General features: G+C 32.6%; 1 protein-coding gene across 6 annotated transcripts in view; it reads right to left on the bottom strand.

The window, feature by feature from the left end:
- The window catches only part of DENND4A (DENN domain containing 4A), a 131,401-nt gene that overhangs the window by 54,844 nt on the left and 58,568 nt on the right, over positions 1-17,989 (bottom strand). For all 6 annotated transcript variants that reach the window (XM_051980828.1, XM_051980829.1, XM_051980831.1 and 3 more), the window contains exons 7-12: positions 14,348-14,517; positions 13,243-13,484; positions 9,797-9,863; positions 9,052-9,110; positions 3,854-3,998; positions 2,185-2,360 (exon numbers count right to left, since the gene is read on the bottom strand). In XM_051980828.1, the coding sequence (XP_051836788.1) occupies positions 2,185-2,360; positions 3,854-3,998; positions 9,052-9,110; positions 9,797-9,863; positions 13,243-13,484; positions 14,348-14,517 (859 nt within the window). The remainder of the gene's footprint in view (positions 1-2,184; positions 2,361-3,853; positions 3,999-9,051; positions 9,111-9,796; positions 9,864-13,242; positions 13,485-14,347; positions 14,518-17,989) is intronic.

The raw sequence follows: 17,989 nt of genomic DNA, 5'->3' as shown, positions 1-17,989 counted from the left end.
ATTTAGTTATTCTCATCACTGGATCACAGAGCTAGAGAAGAGCTTATAAATAATGTAATCCAACCCTTTAATTTTGGATCTGAGAAAAATGAGGTCTAGAAAAATTAAGTGGCTTGACAACAATCACAGACGCTATCCAACATTTGTAATGTCTAAGACTTGGACATACTTCTGGATCCTAAGATACATAACTTTCACAGCATCCAGAGCCTAGCACAAAAACAAATCCCACTAATAGCTCTTCTAATTCTATCTTCGATGAATCTCAAAGGCCAATTATGACTCCAGAGGATAACTTGTTTTTCAGAGTTCTGTTCCAAACTCATGTTCAGCCTGTCATTGGGACAATGTCCCCATAATGACAACAATATCTTCTTATAAAATTCCTCTGTTAAACGAGTGCAAGGGAAAATGTTGTAAAAAAATTACCCTGGCATGGATTCTGTCAATATAAAGTAATTATTAAATAAAAATTAAAAAAAAATTCCTCTGTTGTTCTAGCATTTTTCATTCAAGTTGAAATGCTGGTTTATGAGAGATTCTACATGTTCATAAGCATCAGAGAGGAAGGAGAGGCCCATTACTGACAACTGATTTAAAAGGTAGAAGTTCATTTAACATTTCCTTTTCCCTCAAATTTCTAGGTTGGGCCTTAAATGCTTTTGGTTCAAGGGGAAAAAAGGGAGCTAATACCCGCTCAACTTTTGTATAGCAAGAAAAGGGCCTATTTATTCTAGGTAAAGGAAAAGGGAGATGAAATAAAAAGATTTCCAAAGTTCACCTACACAAGGAATATTAAGGTAGAGTGTTGCATAATTTCTCTCACTCCAATCAGTGAGAAAAAGTTTTCTACTCTTCTGGTTTTGCCAGTAAAAGATAAAATCAAGTCTACTCACAATAATCCTTTTCTGGAAGTAACATAAGAATATAAAAGTTGAAGATAAAAGAGTGTATGGGAAGAAGAATTATATGGGTAACATTTTTATTTTAAATTTTTTCTCAAAATGTGTGAGAAAAAAAAAGTAAAGCAGTTAAAGCATCTAAAAGACTGCCAACTAACCAATGATTAAAATATCTTATGAGAAGAAGCAATAAAAACTAGTTATGAATAAGCATAAATATTTACTCACTCTTGCTGCTGGGAAGTCTTTGAATCAATCCTTAACTAAAAAGTGTTTTCTTTTAGACTAAAGTCTAAATTAGACTAAAAAGTTTAAATTTTTTTTCCTATGCTTTCTTAGTTATTCCATGAAACTAAAGTTTTATGGCTTAAAAACTGGCAGTAAGGTTAAATAACTAGCATAAAATTATTTAAAGATACCAAAATATTAGAAAATTTATTAAATCTAAGTGCCTGCCTGTTAGTAAACAGAAGCATATGCTCATATTTTACATTTATTAGCTATAAAAACTTTACTACTTATTGTGCTTCACAAATCAACTGAGACGAGGAATTATCTTCAGGGGAGAATGTGTGAGCAGGTTATTTGTTTTCTCTCTTTCTAGGACATATTCAGTCACCTCGGTCATGATAGCTAAACTATTTATAGGAAAACTGGGAGTAGCCTGAACACCTCTCGCTATACAAAGCTATAAAACAAACCCCTGCTGTAGCACAGCTATATTTTCTCTTTTTCTTGAATAGCTTAAATATGATTAAACATAAATAAAGGAATATTTCAAGGACAAACCTCCCAAAAAACACAAGGAAATTATAAAAAGTGAAATAATACTCAACAACTACTTAAACATGGTAAAATTAAGAATGGATATTATCTTCCCACAGCAGAAGCAAACACCATTACTCTCTAAACTTTTAAACTGGATTCAAAATAAGTGCTAGGTTGCACCTATGATTTCATCATTAATTTATTATTTGCATTGAGGAGAAATTTATTTTCTTAATTCTAATTTTTCTTATTCCAACTTTCAAAAAATGGATAAGGTTAAAATATGCTTCTTAAATATTTAAAGAGCTATGGCAGGAAAAATCCATTTTCTTTTAAACAAAGAGGTCTCTACTGTTAGAAATTTGGTCTATTGAAAATGTAGATAGATTTGATTCAAAAATAGTAACAGATCTTTATACATGTAGGAAATGCATCATATAAAGAACCATAGTTAGTGATCACGAAATACTTACACCTAGAAAACCAGATTCAGAACTCGTTCATGTATACTTACTGAGAAATGGTGTTGGTATCTAAGTCAACACAACTAACATCTGGTGGTGGATCGTAGAGATCAAAGTATCTCGAATCAATTCCTACTATGAATGGACATGGTGCGCTCAAAACATCCGCTAAAGCCAATGGGCAAAGAGGAACATATGGGCATGGCCAGTGGAAAGGAAATATCATCTTTGAATAAATAACAGATAAAAGAAAATTTAACTGTTTACCATATAAGCAAATTATGTAAACATAAAATATTATCTTTTAAACACATATTTCATTTCCAACATTTGATAAAGTGTGACATTTATAACCAGAGCTAACATTTCGTTACATTTGTTATAATCCTACTCTGATGATTCAATAGAGTATGCATTAGAAATTCTAGTAGATACTCCCAAGCAGAAAAGGCTTTAAGTATGGGTTATGTTGTTAGATTTGGTGATTTGTTATCATTCAAGGTCTAAGCTAGCTAGATCAAAAAGGATTCTCCATGAGGGATTTTTTTTTTTTTTTTTTTTTTTAGCCATTGAAATTTATGATAATGGTTTACTAAAGTATGGACAGATTATAATCTACACAGTGAAACAAGTAGCCACGCAGGTAAAAATCAGTGATTTTCTGGGGCATTTCAGTAAAACAATCAACACATTTTTAAAAATCTAAAAATTAAAACATTAATCAAATTAAGTCATTAACTGAAATAAAACATTAGAAATTAAAAATTAAAAAAAATTTCCCCTGAATTTTTAAAAGACTATGAATTGGAAGGGACTTCAAAAATTATCTGATTCAGGCTTGCACAAGAAGCTCTTCTTCTACATCATCACCAATAAATGACTTCATTAGAAAACTTCCAAAGAGGTGGAAATTACTGAATTTCCTTAAAAACTTCCACTGAAGTAGAAGTATAAACTTTACCCAGGAGCCCATTTCAATTTGAGATAGCACTAATTGTTGATTAGATTTTCCCTTGAGCCTAAATTACCTTTTTGTAATTCTAATTATATTCTTTGGAGGAAAGAAAGTCCAAGTTTATTCCCTCTTCATGTATAACACATATATCTTATATATGTCTTTTGCAAGTTGTCTGTCTTCTCCTTTACAATGTATGCTGTTTGAGGGTATGGATTTTATTAGTCTGTACTACATAGTGAGCTTAATACATGCTTGTTGACTCTGCCATATGATAGTCCTTCAATATTTGATGACAATTATCTTGTTCTTCCTAAATCCTGTCTTGTCTAGGCTAAATAACTGCAATCTATTCCATCAATCTTTATATAGCATGGTTTCTATGACCCTTATGATCCTAATCATTTTCCTCTAGACATATTCAATCTTTAAACATCCTATAATGTGGTACAAAGAACGGAACACAGTGGGTCCAAATGTAATTTTACCAAGGCTGATTTGTCGCTATGCATGGTCTCCTTTTTTTTTTTTTTTTTTGGCAGCATGATACCTAAGAAAACAGAAGACTTTTTGCTATATCATACTATTTGCCCTTCTAGATGCAGCAGTGCATCTAGACTCCAGATTTTTTCCAGATCAACTGCTATCCAGCTATTTTAGGAGAAACATACTTACAAATAACTTCAAGTTAAAATATTAAAAGTTTAAAATTACCTAAATAATTATATTGAAAAACTAAAACCCAATAAGAAATTCATACTTACAGAAACTAAGGCTTCTGTCACACTAGTCAGGACAGAAGGCCGCAAGGAATGGATGAGAATTTTATGTTCTGTTACTGCAAACACAAGTAGTGTTATAGCATTTTCAGGACCCAGGTTTTGTAGCAGTGTTGAAAACCTGCCACCACTGTTAATAAAAATATAAACACGAATCATAAATAAATATTTGAAGACAAAAAAAAATCACAAAATTTGTCTGAAAGATCAGAAATGAAAAGAGCAAATAATGACTGGGAATAATCTGTGCTTTTGATACAGTCTTAAATCTAATGAAATTATATTGGTTTCTGCCATTATGCTTTTAAATTTACAATGAAAAAAATTTAGTGCTTATGTGGCTGCAAAATCACTAATCTCCTTTATGTGATTTTTACAATAGAAAAAGGTTATTCATCTGCTTAATTTATATGAAAACAGATCAATTTTGAAGATCTTGATTAAATAAAGAATCATGTTTTAAAAAGCAGTGCTTTAGTTGGATGGTAGAGAAAAGGTGTTGTGATCTTGTTCTTCTCAAAACGCAGCCAGGTGATAAAAGTTCAGATCTTTTATTATCTCCAATATAGCCCGGTTAGCTTAGAGGCCTATCTCTCTGCTTGGTTCCAAGAGCTCTCTCCAAATGTCTTTAAATCCAAAGGTCTGGTCCTTCAGCCTCTGCCTCTGCTTTCTTCAGCCTCCAGCCAGTTCCAGTCTTCATGTCATTCCAGTGAAATCTCGACTTGTAGCGTCTTCCTCTCCAGAACCTCTTCGACTGGCCCATTGGCCTATTTATGCTCCTTCCAGAGAGAGGGATTATGGGTTTTCTCCCATAGTGCTCTCTGACCCAAAGCTTCAAGGGAGGTGTGAACTCATTGAACTCCAATGAGTAAAGGTGTGAACACAAGCCTTGTATTAATTAGTTCTACTTAGTACCTTGTTTCAGGTTCTGCCCAAAACATCTTCTTGTAAGATTAGATCAACTCTAATCAGTTAGCAGTTAGTAAGGATTCCAACATCTCCCCCTTTCTTTTGTTTTAAAACATAGGGGGTTTCTGAGGGGGTACACATAAATCCATCAATATGGGCCAGAACTTTGTAACAGATATACATGGTATACATAAATCCATCAATATGGGAGGCATTATACATAATTTACATAAGCACATAGCAATATAACACAGGCTAGTAGTATTGTAACAACATAAATCAACCTGAAAATTTACACATGTCCATAAGTCCTAGAAATAGTCCATAAGCAATCCATTGTCCATTAGTTCATGTGCCAGGAATCCAATAGTTCCTGTAAGCTCTGAAGTACTGCAGAAAGTCTCATCAACAATTTTTCATCTTAAGGAACCCAATGATTCTTGCTGGTTTTTCAGGAACTGAAATAGTTTCATCTTGTATTAGGGAATCCAATGATTTCTGAAGATTTTAAGAGTCCTTTTGACAGTCTCATTGTCAGCCATCTGATTCTTTCTTCATCTGTGGAAATATAAGCAGATCCTCTTCCCCAAGCAGTTAACCTAATTCCCTTCTATTTACCAAATTTGGGATTTCTCCTCATCATCTGGTAATTACTTTGGAGTTGTTTGCATTGGATATTGTCTTGTTGTCTTAAAAGGCCTGTATTCTTCCCAACTGTAATCCTGATTGCTTTTCTGTTGGTTGATGACATCAGAGTTCTGAATTTCTAAAGTCTCTCTGGGTGTAATCTCAGCTGCTATCATGCCCCACCTGTCCTTTGATTGATACTTTGGAGCTGGGCCTTGCCTCTCCTTCCTCTGGGTCAATATACATTTAGAGGCCCAATGAAAGCCTTGGTTACATTTTGGACATGGGGTTTTGGGTTTTCTCTCACCCTGTCTTCTCACTCTGTCTCCATTTCTACATTGAGCTCTCAAATGTCCAACTTTTCCGCAATGAAAACATCGACGAGTTTCTCTAGAATTCCTCTGCCAAGAAGGACCTTGTCTTTCCATGTTCATCATAGTCTGGGCATAATAAGCATTTGTGCCCACTGTGGCACAGCATCTTATGATTTCTTCTAAAGGAGCATTTTTGTCTAGCCCCCATATAATTCTCTTGCAAATCTCATTGGCATTTTCCTTAGCCAAATGTCTAATCATTATTTCTGTTGCTGCATTGTCTCCAATGGTTCTTATTACAGCTGTTTGTAAACGTCCCACAAAATCTGCAAAAGGTTCATTGGGACCTTGCTCTATTTTTGTGAAAGCATTATTTCCATCTTTCTGTCCAGGGAGAGAATTCCAAGCTTTTATTGCAGCCTTAGAAATTTGCTCATACACTGTTATGGGATAATAAATTTGTTCTGAACTCTCTGCATACTGACCTTCACCAGCTAGTTGGTCAAAAGCAACTTGTACAATAGCTCCTGTTTGCCTATTGCATTGGGCTTGAATCCTACATAATTCATGAAACTCTGAAAGCCACAATAAATTTTGTCCCGGTTCAAGACAAGTTTTCGTTATGGATTTCCAGTCATTCGGGGTTAGGATTTCATTAGACAAATTATCCAGTAACATCTTCACATAAGATGATGTAGCCCCATAAAGAGTGCAACCCTTTTTCAAATCTTTAATTTTTTCCAAATTAAAAGGAGTGTATTTTCTCTCTTTTTGACCTGAGGAGTTGAGCTCTTCAATCACAGAATATGTATTTATAAAATCAGATATATCTTCTCCTTCATTTTTTGCTTTAATTAATGCTTTTTCTAATCTTGTCAAATTCTGCTTTACAGGAGAAGCTGACTGTGTTTCTGTCTCTCTCCCTCCCCCTTGTTCCACCCATGAAGGGTTCATTGTGGGGGGAGGGTCATGAGATGTGGAATCACCTAATTCCTCCTGCTGTGAAGTATCATACTCAGAATTATAATTAATTCCATTCTCATCTGATTCGTCCTCCTTTTCACCTAGTAAAGTTGGCATTTCTTCCTCCTGTACTTTCCTTTTCATCATTCTATCACTTAAATAACTTCTTATAGCCAATTGTATTACATTATATGTATTAATTATTGAGTTAGGCCCATTTTTATCATAGAATTGACAAAGATCCTCTCCAACCAATTTCCATTCATTTAGATCTAATTCCTTATCAAGAGAGAAACAAGGACATATATCCTTTACAATTTGTAAAAGTTCAGTGATTTGCTGTAAACTTATAATTAAACCTTGGCTTTCCATAACTTTGACAATGCTCTCTAAACATTTTCCTTGAACAGAAACAGGCTGTTTTCTAAATATCTGTCCCATCTTAGCTGAAATTCTACTTTAACTCTTCTAACAAAATTTCTTTGTTGCACTCACCCTAATTTCTGGGTTGATGAGTCTTTTCCACTGGATCAGGATCAGAGGCTTTTCCACTTGAATCAGGATCGGAGCTTTTCCACTGAAATCCACTGAGGGGGTCTGTTTGCCCCACGTTGGGCGCCAAAATGTGGTGATCTTGTTCTTCTCAAAACGCAGCCAGGTGATAAAAGTTCAGATCTTTTATTATCTCCAATATAGCCCGGTTAGCTTAGAGGCCTATCTCTCTGCTTGGTTCCAAGAGCTCTCTCCAAATGTCTTTAAATCCAAAGGTCTGGTCCTTCAGCCTCTGCCTCTGCTTTCTTCAGCCTCCAGCCAGTTCCAGTCTTCATGTCATTCCAGTGAAATCTCGACTTGTAGCGTCTTCCTCTCCAGAACCTCTTCGACTGGCCCATTGGCCTATTTATGCTCCTTCCAGAGAGAGGGATTATGGGTTTTCTCCCATAGTGCTCTCTGACCCAAAGCTTCAAGGGAGGTGTGAACTCATTGAACTCCAATGAGTAAAGGTGTGAACACAAGCCTTGTATTAATTAGTTCTACTTAGTACCTTGTTTCAGGTTCTGCCCAAAACATCTTCTTGTAAGATTAGATCAACTCTAATCAGTTAGCAGTTAGTAAGGATTCCAACAAAAAGGCATATTAAAAAAAGCTTTTTTGGTTATGGCACATAATATATTCCAATATTTCAATTTTGAACAATCAAAATATTTAAGTGATTTAAAACAAATCAACAAATAATCACTTGAATTTATCAAAAGATAAATTAGGTGTGATTATTTCCTTTACAAAAGGAAATAGTAACTTATTCTTTTAACACCAAATTCCTCTAAAGCATTCAAAATTAATTCAACAAACATGGTTTTAAAAAATTTACTTGCTGTATAAAATGTTTACATGTATGGCAACATAACTATTTGTTATTTTTAAATATGTATGAAATACTTTACTTGCAAGATGTTGATTTGCGATAAAACTATTCAGAAAATATTATGAATTAAGTTATTTCTATCACAAAATGTGGAATAAGAATTACAAGATGAAAGAACAGATATGAAGTAAGTTACTGATGAAACCAATGCAATTTTTAAAAAACTAAGATAAAAATATATAAGTAGTTCTCCTTCCTCAGGTATATACTACATAATAGCATAATTGTATTGTGACTATAATTCTATTACTAGAAAACTATGCTGCTCATGACGAATGTGGAAATCTATTTAACATGACTGTATAAAAGTACAGTTCATATCAGATTACTTGCTGTCTTAGGGAGGAAGAGAAGGGGGAGAAAAGGAGAAAAATATGAAGCTCAAAAATACCATAAAAATGACTGTTTTAAAAACTATTTTTACATCTATTTAAAAACTATTAAATGAAGAAAAAAAGGAAAAAAGAAAATTACATTCATAATGAGATTTCAAGGTGCTTTGCATGACAGGAAAACACATTTCATCATTTTTCTTAATTTGTAAACTGATAAAAGTATGTTTTTCTGTTAGTCTGTAGTACTGGAATTATTATTCTTTTTTCAAATTATGTATGGAATATATAGCTTTTAGGGGGAAATGAAAGCAATATATTTTTATAACATGCAAATATTTGGACATATGAAACAGAAAACATCTGAAACTAAAAAAAACCCTCAAAAATAGACAAAATATTCAACATTTTCATTATAGTCCTATTTGTCTTCAAAATCTATTAAAGACTGATCCTAAGAGATTTAAATGCAGTAAAAAGATAACTATTTGAAATTATAATATATAGTTTAGTAGAGAATAGTTGTAAAAAAATGCAAGTTGGATAACATGCATTTAAAATTTCATGAAAAATTTAAATAAATTTAAACTTATTTGAAAATATAGTTTTACTTACCTCAAAGGAAGAGGTGATGATACAGGTTGACTAAGAATAAGATTATCATGTGGTGATAACTGGAACAGATTTAAAGCAATAGTGTTTTGAATGAACGCTTCATTAATGACAAAGAAGTAATTTCCAAACCCAAAACTGATTTTAAAAATCATATCACAGAGCAAATATGTATAAGATTATGAAGATGCCATTAAAAACTCCCTTCTCCCATTTATAATTATCATAACTAGATGCACAAAGATTATGAAGAAACTATTTTAACTATCACTTTTCTTTTCTTTTTTTTTTTTTTGCTGAGGCAATTGGGGTTAAGTGACTTGCCCAGGGTCACACAGCTAGGAAGTGTTAAGTGTCTGAGACCAGATTTGAACTCAGGTCCTCCTGACTTCAAGGCTGGTGCTCTATTCACTGCTCTACCTAGCTTCCCCTTAACTATTAGTTTTCTCCTTTGTAATTATTCTGCTCTCTAACAATTTTCTTAAATATTATTACAATGAATATAAATTTTAAAATATCAAACATAAATATAATAAAATACATGTTTTTATTTCCTTTCATTTCTTTATTATGAATCAATCTTTTAACAAAAACTGAGTATTAGTTTAATTTAGAAGTACAATAAAGTGATTTATTAATTTCAAGCAACATTAAAAATGCCCAAACCTTAATCTGAAATTTATTATTTAAAATTTTATAAAACAGAAAAATATTCATATGATTATCATAAAAATCAAGAAAATGTTACCTGAACTAAAATCCGTGGCCTCTGAGGAGATGGAAAAGGAACTTTGTGCATAAAATGTGAAATATGTCTATAAAAAATAAGAGAAAAATGTCAAACTAAGACTTAATTCCAAACCATTTTATACTATAAAATACAGATAAATAATTTATGTCAATCTTGTACAAGTGTGCACCTCTTATGTCACATAAAACAGATCTAAATGACCAAAACACTTATTTCATTTTTTTCTTCCAAAGGCATCAAGATAAAAAATTATTTTTAGCATATTAATAATAGCCTATATAGAACAATTATTTTGACAATGCCTTATTTATCTTTGTATCTTCTCCCCCATCCCAGCATCCATTAGAGTACACAGTTTAGGAATTTCACAAATATTGGAATTATAAAGTTCTAGGTTAGAATCCTGCCTCAAATATTCTCTTTCTGAACCTGGATCATTTCACGGGTCTCTGCTTCAGTTTCCTTAACTGAAAAGTGAGAGGTGGGACTCAGTGTTCTCCAATCTCCAATCTAGAATCCTGTGACAATGCTGGCTCCTTTAGCCTCTCAGATGCAAAGTGAGCTCCAAACCTCCCTGCCTCTGTGATGACCACAGTATGTCTGCCCTTCCATTCTTTTATTTACCAATAATAGGTATAAATTGTCAGTTATACTGACTCCTAAGGACAGTAATCTTTCTGTCACTTAATACAGCCTTCCTGAGAGGCTAAAGGAGCCAGCATTGTCAGTCTCTAGCATATTTTGTTCAAAGTGACCATTCTCAGACAAGATCCATATATCAAAGAGAAAGCTGACCATTTACCTCTTAAAAGTCAATCAACTTTCTGAACATAATTGAATAAAATAGGGATTTTTCATAATGAATGGGCAGTTAGATAGTCAAATGGTACACAAAGCACTGAGCCTGGAGTCAAGAAGACCTGAGTTCAAATATGCTTCAACCACTTACTAGCTATGTGATTCTGGGCATAATTCATTTAACATCTGTTTGCTTCATTTTCCTCATTTGTAAAATAGGGATAAATATAGGACTTACCTTCCATATTGCTGCAACGAAATAATGTTTGTAAAGCTCTTTGCAAATCACAAAGTACTATATAAATGCTAGTTATTATTATATTAGGTGCCATGAGGGGCATTCAAAGGTAACTAAACTGCCATACGTACTACTTACTGTCTAGTAGCACAAAATAGACAAATACACTTGTTATTATACTTCAAAAGTCTGCTATTTTGTCAACAAAAGTACTTTTTCCACAGATACAAATCATAATTCCTCTGTAATAAGATGATCGTGGAGAATTGCTGTGGATGACATATGCATTATTCTGTTTTCATCTTGATGTCAAGATTGTCCCAACTATTCTAGGCTGGTTAGTCTGCAGACAATAAACATATAGACATTCCTGAGACCATATTCAATCAGTATCTTGGAAGAAGTTGCCTCTCCCACTGGCATAGCTTCTGAGCACTCAGAATCATTTTAATGCCACAATGAAGCATCAAATAAAATTGTTAGTAACTACTATTATTATACAGGGAAATAAGGGATACAGGCCCTCACTGACCTAAAATAATTTGCATGAATAGGCAAAGTTAGAGAAAAGATATAAACTCCTATATGACAGTTAAGTTACTATATAATGAAAACTGGATCATTCTGGGTTCTATGCATTCATCTTGGTGACAAATGGGACAAATAGCATGACAGACAAAAAGAGAGCAAAGAAACGTAGATCAGTTGTATGAGATCCTTACGCAAAAAGTTCAGGAAGGCTGTATTAAGTGACAGAAAGATTACTGTCCTTAGGAGTCAGTATAACTAACAATAATTTATACCTATTTCAGTCACTTAGCAGTTATATGACTCAGAAGTCACATAAGCTTTGGTCTAAAGTGGGGACAAGATTGAAACTGCAATAACAACCTCAAAAAGTTGTTGTGGGGAAAGTACAAACCTTAAAATATTATACAAATATAAGTTTTTATGTTTATTTAATTTAGATTCATCAAATATAAATTAAATCCAATTCCTTTAATTTTGATGTGTAATATTTAAGTAAGGAAAAATTCAACTACAAATTCAACGTCTATTGTGCATCATATAAATTCTATTCAAACATAGATTCAGAGCTTAAATGAATTGTAGAGTATCTAGTACAAAAATTTCATTTTTATAGATAAAGAAATTGAGGTACAGAGAAAATAATGACTTGCCCACATCATTCAGCTTGGATGTGACATGTGAGATTTGAAACCCATTTCTGACTATGTATTGTATGATTTTGCCATGGGACCATGCAAAAATGATTTTTAAAGAATTTTTTTTAGTTTAGGATTTTAATGACCAGCAGGATGAATACAGAGAGGACTGGCGAGACTTACATGAACTGATGCTAAGTGAAATGAGCAGAACCAGGAGATCATTATACACTTCGACAACGATATTGTATGAGGACATATTTTGATGGAAGTGGATTTCTTTGACAAAGAGACCTAACTAAGTTTCAATTGATAAATGACGGACATAAGCAGCTACACCCAAAGAAAGAACACTGGGAAACAAATGTGAACTATCTGCATTTTAGTTTTTCTTCCCGGGTTATTTATACCTTCTGAATCCAATTCTCCCTATGCAACAAGAGAACTGTTCGGTTCTGCAAACATATATTGTATCTAGGATATACTGCAACATATCCAACATATAAAGGACTGCTTGCCATCTAGGGGAGGGGGTGGAGGGACGGAGGGGGAAAAAAAAATCAGAAAAGAAACGAGTGCAAGGAATAATGTTGTCATTATAAAGTAATCATTAAATAAAAAAAAATTTCATATATTAAAAAAAATAATTTGTTTATAGAAAAACAAACAGGAGAAACATATTTCATTTTGAAAATAATAGATGACAAATAATTCTGCTACAAAAACAAAATTTAGCAATAGTTCTTGAAATTCTTTTTTTTAGAACAGACTGCAATTTTATTCACATAGAGAATTCCAGATGAAGAAACTCCCTTTCCCATTATAGATGGGCACTTGCTCTGCATTTGCTTTTAAGAGACTGCCTGGAGCATGGAGAGGCTTATTGACTCACACAGAATCTCAGAGCCAAGATGTGGTAGGAGTGGATTTGAATCAGGTCTTCACAACAGAATTCACCTCTACCTACTATATCACATTGCCTCTCACCTGGAAATGATCCCTTAATATAACCTTCGATAATTTTACATATATACATATATATAAAATTATCGAAGGTTATATTTTATTTATTATATATGGTATCATATATTATATGAAATTAAAATAATAGAATTACATATTTAGAAAATGTTATAAAGAGATCTAATTGCCATGTGAAATTTGGCTAATTCACAAACATAAAAACTACATATTAAGTCTAACAAAAGTTAAAATCAGAACCAAAACAATTTCCAACTTACTTCTCAATTGGAAGGACATGAGGTCCAGAGATGGAGTACCGATATAGAAAAGTCAGAAACTTCTTGAAGGCATCAAAGAAAGGCCAGTGAGAAAGAAGGCATATGCATTTATTAGTGTGAACTGTTTTAGAGCTATCAGATTTCTCCTCTGTAGAAGATGTTAATCCCAAATGAAATCTTTGTTTTTCTGTGAGATTCTCTTCAGGGTATGATTCATAAAACTGAATAGCAGCACCATAGACCTGAAAAATAGTTCATGTTGGTAACATGTATGTTGTTATATTTTTTAATGCAAACTAAATAAGTAAATATTTTGGGAACATTAAACTTTTACCCTTCTCCACCCTCAATTGACAATAAGATACTGCTCTGGACTCCTAAGAAAAGTTATATTTTACCTTTAAAAGAGCAAAAACTGTCCTAACCACATTCTTTTAAAAAAAATGACCCATAGAAATAATTTCATATCCTAGGAAAGGAAGTGGAAACAGTAAAAGTACAGCCCTAGATTCTGCCAATATTTCTGTATCAATTTATAAGCTATTGTTTTAAGGAAGTAAGCCAAGGAAGAACGTGACCTTTCCTAGCGTTAGTCTTATTGGAGTAAGTTGTGATTATAAAAATTTTTTTTATCACATTGGCAGAGAAAAGATTGGAAAGATAAGAAAAATGATTTCTTTGTGACTTCTAGAAAGTCTCAGTTGCTTTATACACAATTTTTTTTTTTGTCAAAACCTGTGATTTCATTGGTATGGAGAACTCCAATATATATATAAAAAATCCATTCACAGAGATGAAGTCAACTAGCAATAGATATAGAGAATTGCCTGGAACACTAAGAGGTTATGTTGACTTTCCTATGGACACATACTTAACATATGCCACAAAGTAGGATTTGAACTCCCATGCTTACCCTCCAACTATTAAGGCCATACATTACTAGATACTGCTAATGAACTACATTTAAATAAAAATAAAATGATGTATAATAATTTAAAATTTACTATTTGCTTGTTTTGTAAATGTGTACTGCTACAGAGTAGAAACAAAAAGCTTGTAAATTTACACAAAATTCATAGCTATAATTTGTCCAATGATTTAGTACCTTTTCAGCAGAAGCTCCAGTTAATACAAATGTAGAAAAAACAGGAAGAGGGTATTTGCTATTTGATGGCCAACATTCAATAGATGCTCCCATTGGTAAACAAAAGAGGGGAACTGATTCTGGTAATGGGAATGACTCATAGTCTTCTTCAGGATATCTGCATATTAAACCTAAAATATAAAGCTTCAACAGTCAACAAAAACTACTGAACTCTTTCCTTCCTCACTTTATATGTGATCAAATGCTTAAATGTTTAGATGTTAAAAAGTCAAAACACTTTAATAATAAAGTTAATCCTATGACACCTTGTCAGAATTTTTAAAAACTAAACTACTATAAACTCTTATAATTCTTAATAGTAATAGACTGCTTATTATTTGTCATGTATCAACTATATCCTAGGAGTTAAAGGGAATATGAAGACTCTAGTTTTGGTCATATGTGTGTGTCTGCTTCAGTCTCAGAGTGCACTTCTATTTTTAACAAATAATCATATTTTCATTTTGACTATAAGCTTATAACTATTTTATAATTCATTAGCACCTTTCCTCTAAGCATAGTAACAAAGATTCCATGAATAAATATTCATTTTACAAAGCAGATACAAGAAAATATTTTTTTGTGTTGCATGATAAATGTGGAAATATGTATAGAAGAATTGTATATATTTAACAGAGGAAGAGAGGGAGAAAAATTTGGAACACAAGGTTTTGCAAGGATAAATGTTGAAAAGTATCTTTCCATGTATTTTGAAAATAAAAAGCTATTATTTAAAAAAATAAATAAAAGTACATTAGGGCTTTAGGGACAAAAAAGAAAATATTTTCACAAAAACAGAAAGAAAAGCATTGTATCATCAAAAAAAGTGTAATAAAAGAGCATATATTACAAGTTCTATGCTATCTAAAGCTTATAATAATCATTGGCTTCTATTTTCCTTGGGAAATTTTTATGGAGAAGACATTATAAGAGAACTTTGAAGAGATTCTTAATCTCTTGGGCAGTGTAAGCTTTCCTCAGTACTATAAGTAAATGGTGTAGGTAATAACTTTTAACAAGTTATTATTAAATACCAAAAAAAATTTAAAAATATGGAATACTATGGGAAGTTCAAATAAAGTAGAAAATAAGCTCCCTGAACTTGGAAACTATATTCTCTCTTAAATTTTTTCTAAGTCTAAAATTCTAGGAACTTATGTATACTTTATTTATATCTATATATAACTTTAACAAAAGAAAGAAGGACATGGAGATGGAGAAGGGCTATACAGGGTAGATAGAAAGGTATACAATCTGAATCACTGAAAGAAATACCCACATTGATGAGATCACAAATCCATCTGAATGTTCTATATATGCTTATTTTGGGGTATGCAAAAACAAAAGCATACATATAAAAGACATTCCAGTACAGCAATTTAGCTAAATGTATGATAAATAATCTTTAAAATAACAAATATAGACAACTTAGACTAACTGGAGTGAGCTCATGTTATCTAGAAAACCATTTCGTGAAATTTTTTTTTGGTCTTGATGGGATTAACACCATATTCCATTCACGACTTGGGGGAATGGGTAAAAGAAACTGTTTGACCAATGAAAAATGGTGGATGGGTAGTAGCAAGAGATTTTGTCTATAAGAGAGTCAACCTATGGAGATTTTAAAAGCCCATAATTAGGAGCTTTGATTTAATTTGAAAGGCAATGGAAAACTATTACAGGGTCCAAAGGAAGAAAGTAAAAAGATAAGAAAGTAGAAATTTTTTTTTATATTTCAAGAGTACAAGTATTTAAGTAAAAGAGTTTAAAAGTACATTAGAGAAGGTGTATAGAGCTAAAAATAGGGAAAGCAGACTAATGGCATGACAAATAGGTCAGTATAAATAGAATGGGAGAAAAGAGCAGGAAAATTAGGAAAGAGGTTTAGCTGAGCTGGTCAGCAGGAAGGTGTTAAATGTGAAGAAAAGAAGCTTAGAGTTAATGATGAGGTTTTAAGAACGGTATTAAGATTTAAAGGTAAGGGTGATGCAACAACCAGTCAGTCAGAAAGATGGCAGAAGCTCATAAGACTGACTAAATGGAAGTGGTATAGGAGTCAGAAAAGCCAACAGGAAATTTTCTAGAACAGAGATAGAGAAAAATAGATGACTCAAAAAAAAAAAAAAAAAGATTTTGACAGAAGTAGCAACAAATCTGATAAAAGATTTGATATTTTTATCTTGAGGATGGATTAAATACTATTTTGCTTCTAGTAATCAAGAAGAGGCTTAAGAGGGTTTCTTTCATAAAAAATTTTTTTAAATAAAAGTTTTATTATTGTTTTTTGTTTTTACACCACAGCAACACCTCCTTAATTCTCCCCTTAGTGTTGCACCCTCTCTTGAAATAAAGAAAAACATTTAAGCAAATCCACCAATACATTGTGATGGTGTTCTGACAATGTATGACCTATTTCACAATCATGGTTTTTATACTTGAAAGAATAAAGGCATTTCAATGATCATTTCTCGAGATTTAAATTGGTCATTACAATTTAATAGCTTCCAACTACTTTCTTAGAGATCATTTCATTTCCATTTCTCTAGTCATTCTATATGCTGTTAATTCACGCTAAATCATTTTCTATCCCCTATCTATAGCAAAGAAAGAGCAACTACTATCTCACTTTCCTATTTATATCCTCAGCAATTGACACACAGAGTCATTTAATAAATGTCTATTGATTGATCAGTTCATGTAAGTTTCCTTAAGTTTCTTTTAACTCTCAATTTTTATAAATTTTTGGGCATAATATTTTTAATATTTTTCAAAAGAAAAGCAGTTTTTTTAAAAAAAGTTTTTAAAACTGTTAAGATTTAATTACAATAAAAACAGAATGTAGTTCAAGATGTACCAATTATATATCAAAAAGGCCTCACAAAGTCTTACCCAATAGAGGGTCAGTAGGAGGGATGTGGTTAATCCTGGGTTCTGAAAGTCTAAGAAGATGCATCCCAGCACTCTTTACCAAGCTGGAAAACCCTAGAATATGAACCTATCAACAAACTATGTGTCCAAGGACTAATATAACTGCATTTGGAGAGCCTCATCAGCAGAAAGCTGACCATGAAATAATAATTTTTTTTGGTCATCGCAATCTACAAAATGCACAAAACCACAAACTGGTTTTCAGTCCTATGTGACCTCTTTCTATTATACTGAAGGTGGGAAGTAGGAAAAAGAGATAGATGAGGTTAAGAATCAATGTTTAAAATGCCTAATATGAATTCAACAGTTGGTACAATTAAGACTGGTCACGGGACAAAGTTATGAATTAGTCAGTTACTGGAAGAGTCATTTATATCGTCATCATAAAGGCAGAAGGCTGAAGAATGAATGACAGGTTCTCTGCAGAAGTTAATAGAAAGCTGGTGGAGTTGATGTCCTCCTACACATCATTTCATGGAATACTTGATCATTTTGCTTTGCTGTATTGATGCTGAACACCAGCAAAATAGATTAGCAAGAAGATATTCTGGTTTAAGTGTAAACATTAAAAACAAGGCAGGAAAGAGAAGGAGAACTAGATCTGGAGTCAAGAGACCTCAGTTTAAATCCTGGGGTAAAGTTTTAAGACCTTCACTAATTTGCTTATCTCTTCTA

The sequence above is a fragment of the Antechinus flavipes genome, chromosome 2 (assembly GCF_016432865.1).
Source record: "Antechinus flavipes isolate AdamAnt ecotype Samford, QLD, Australia chromosome 2, AdamAnt_v2, whole genome shotgun sequence".
Classification (NCBI taxonomy): Eukaryota; Metazoa; Chordata; class Mammalia; order Dasyuromorphia; family Dasyuridae; genus Antechinus; species Antechinus flavipes.
Note: the sequence above shows the minus strand (reverse complement) of the source record. Positions and strands in the feature narration are given on the sequence as shown.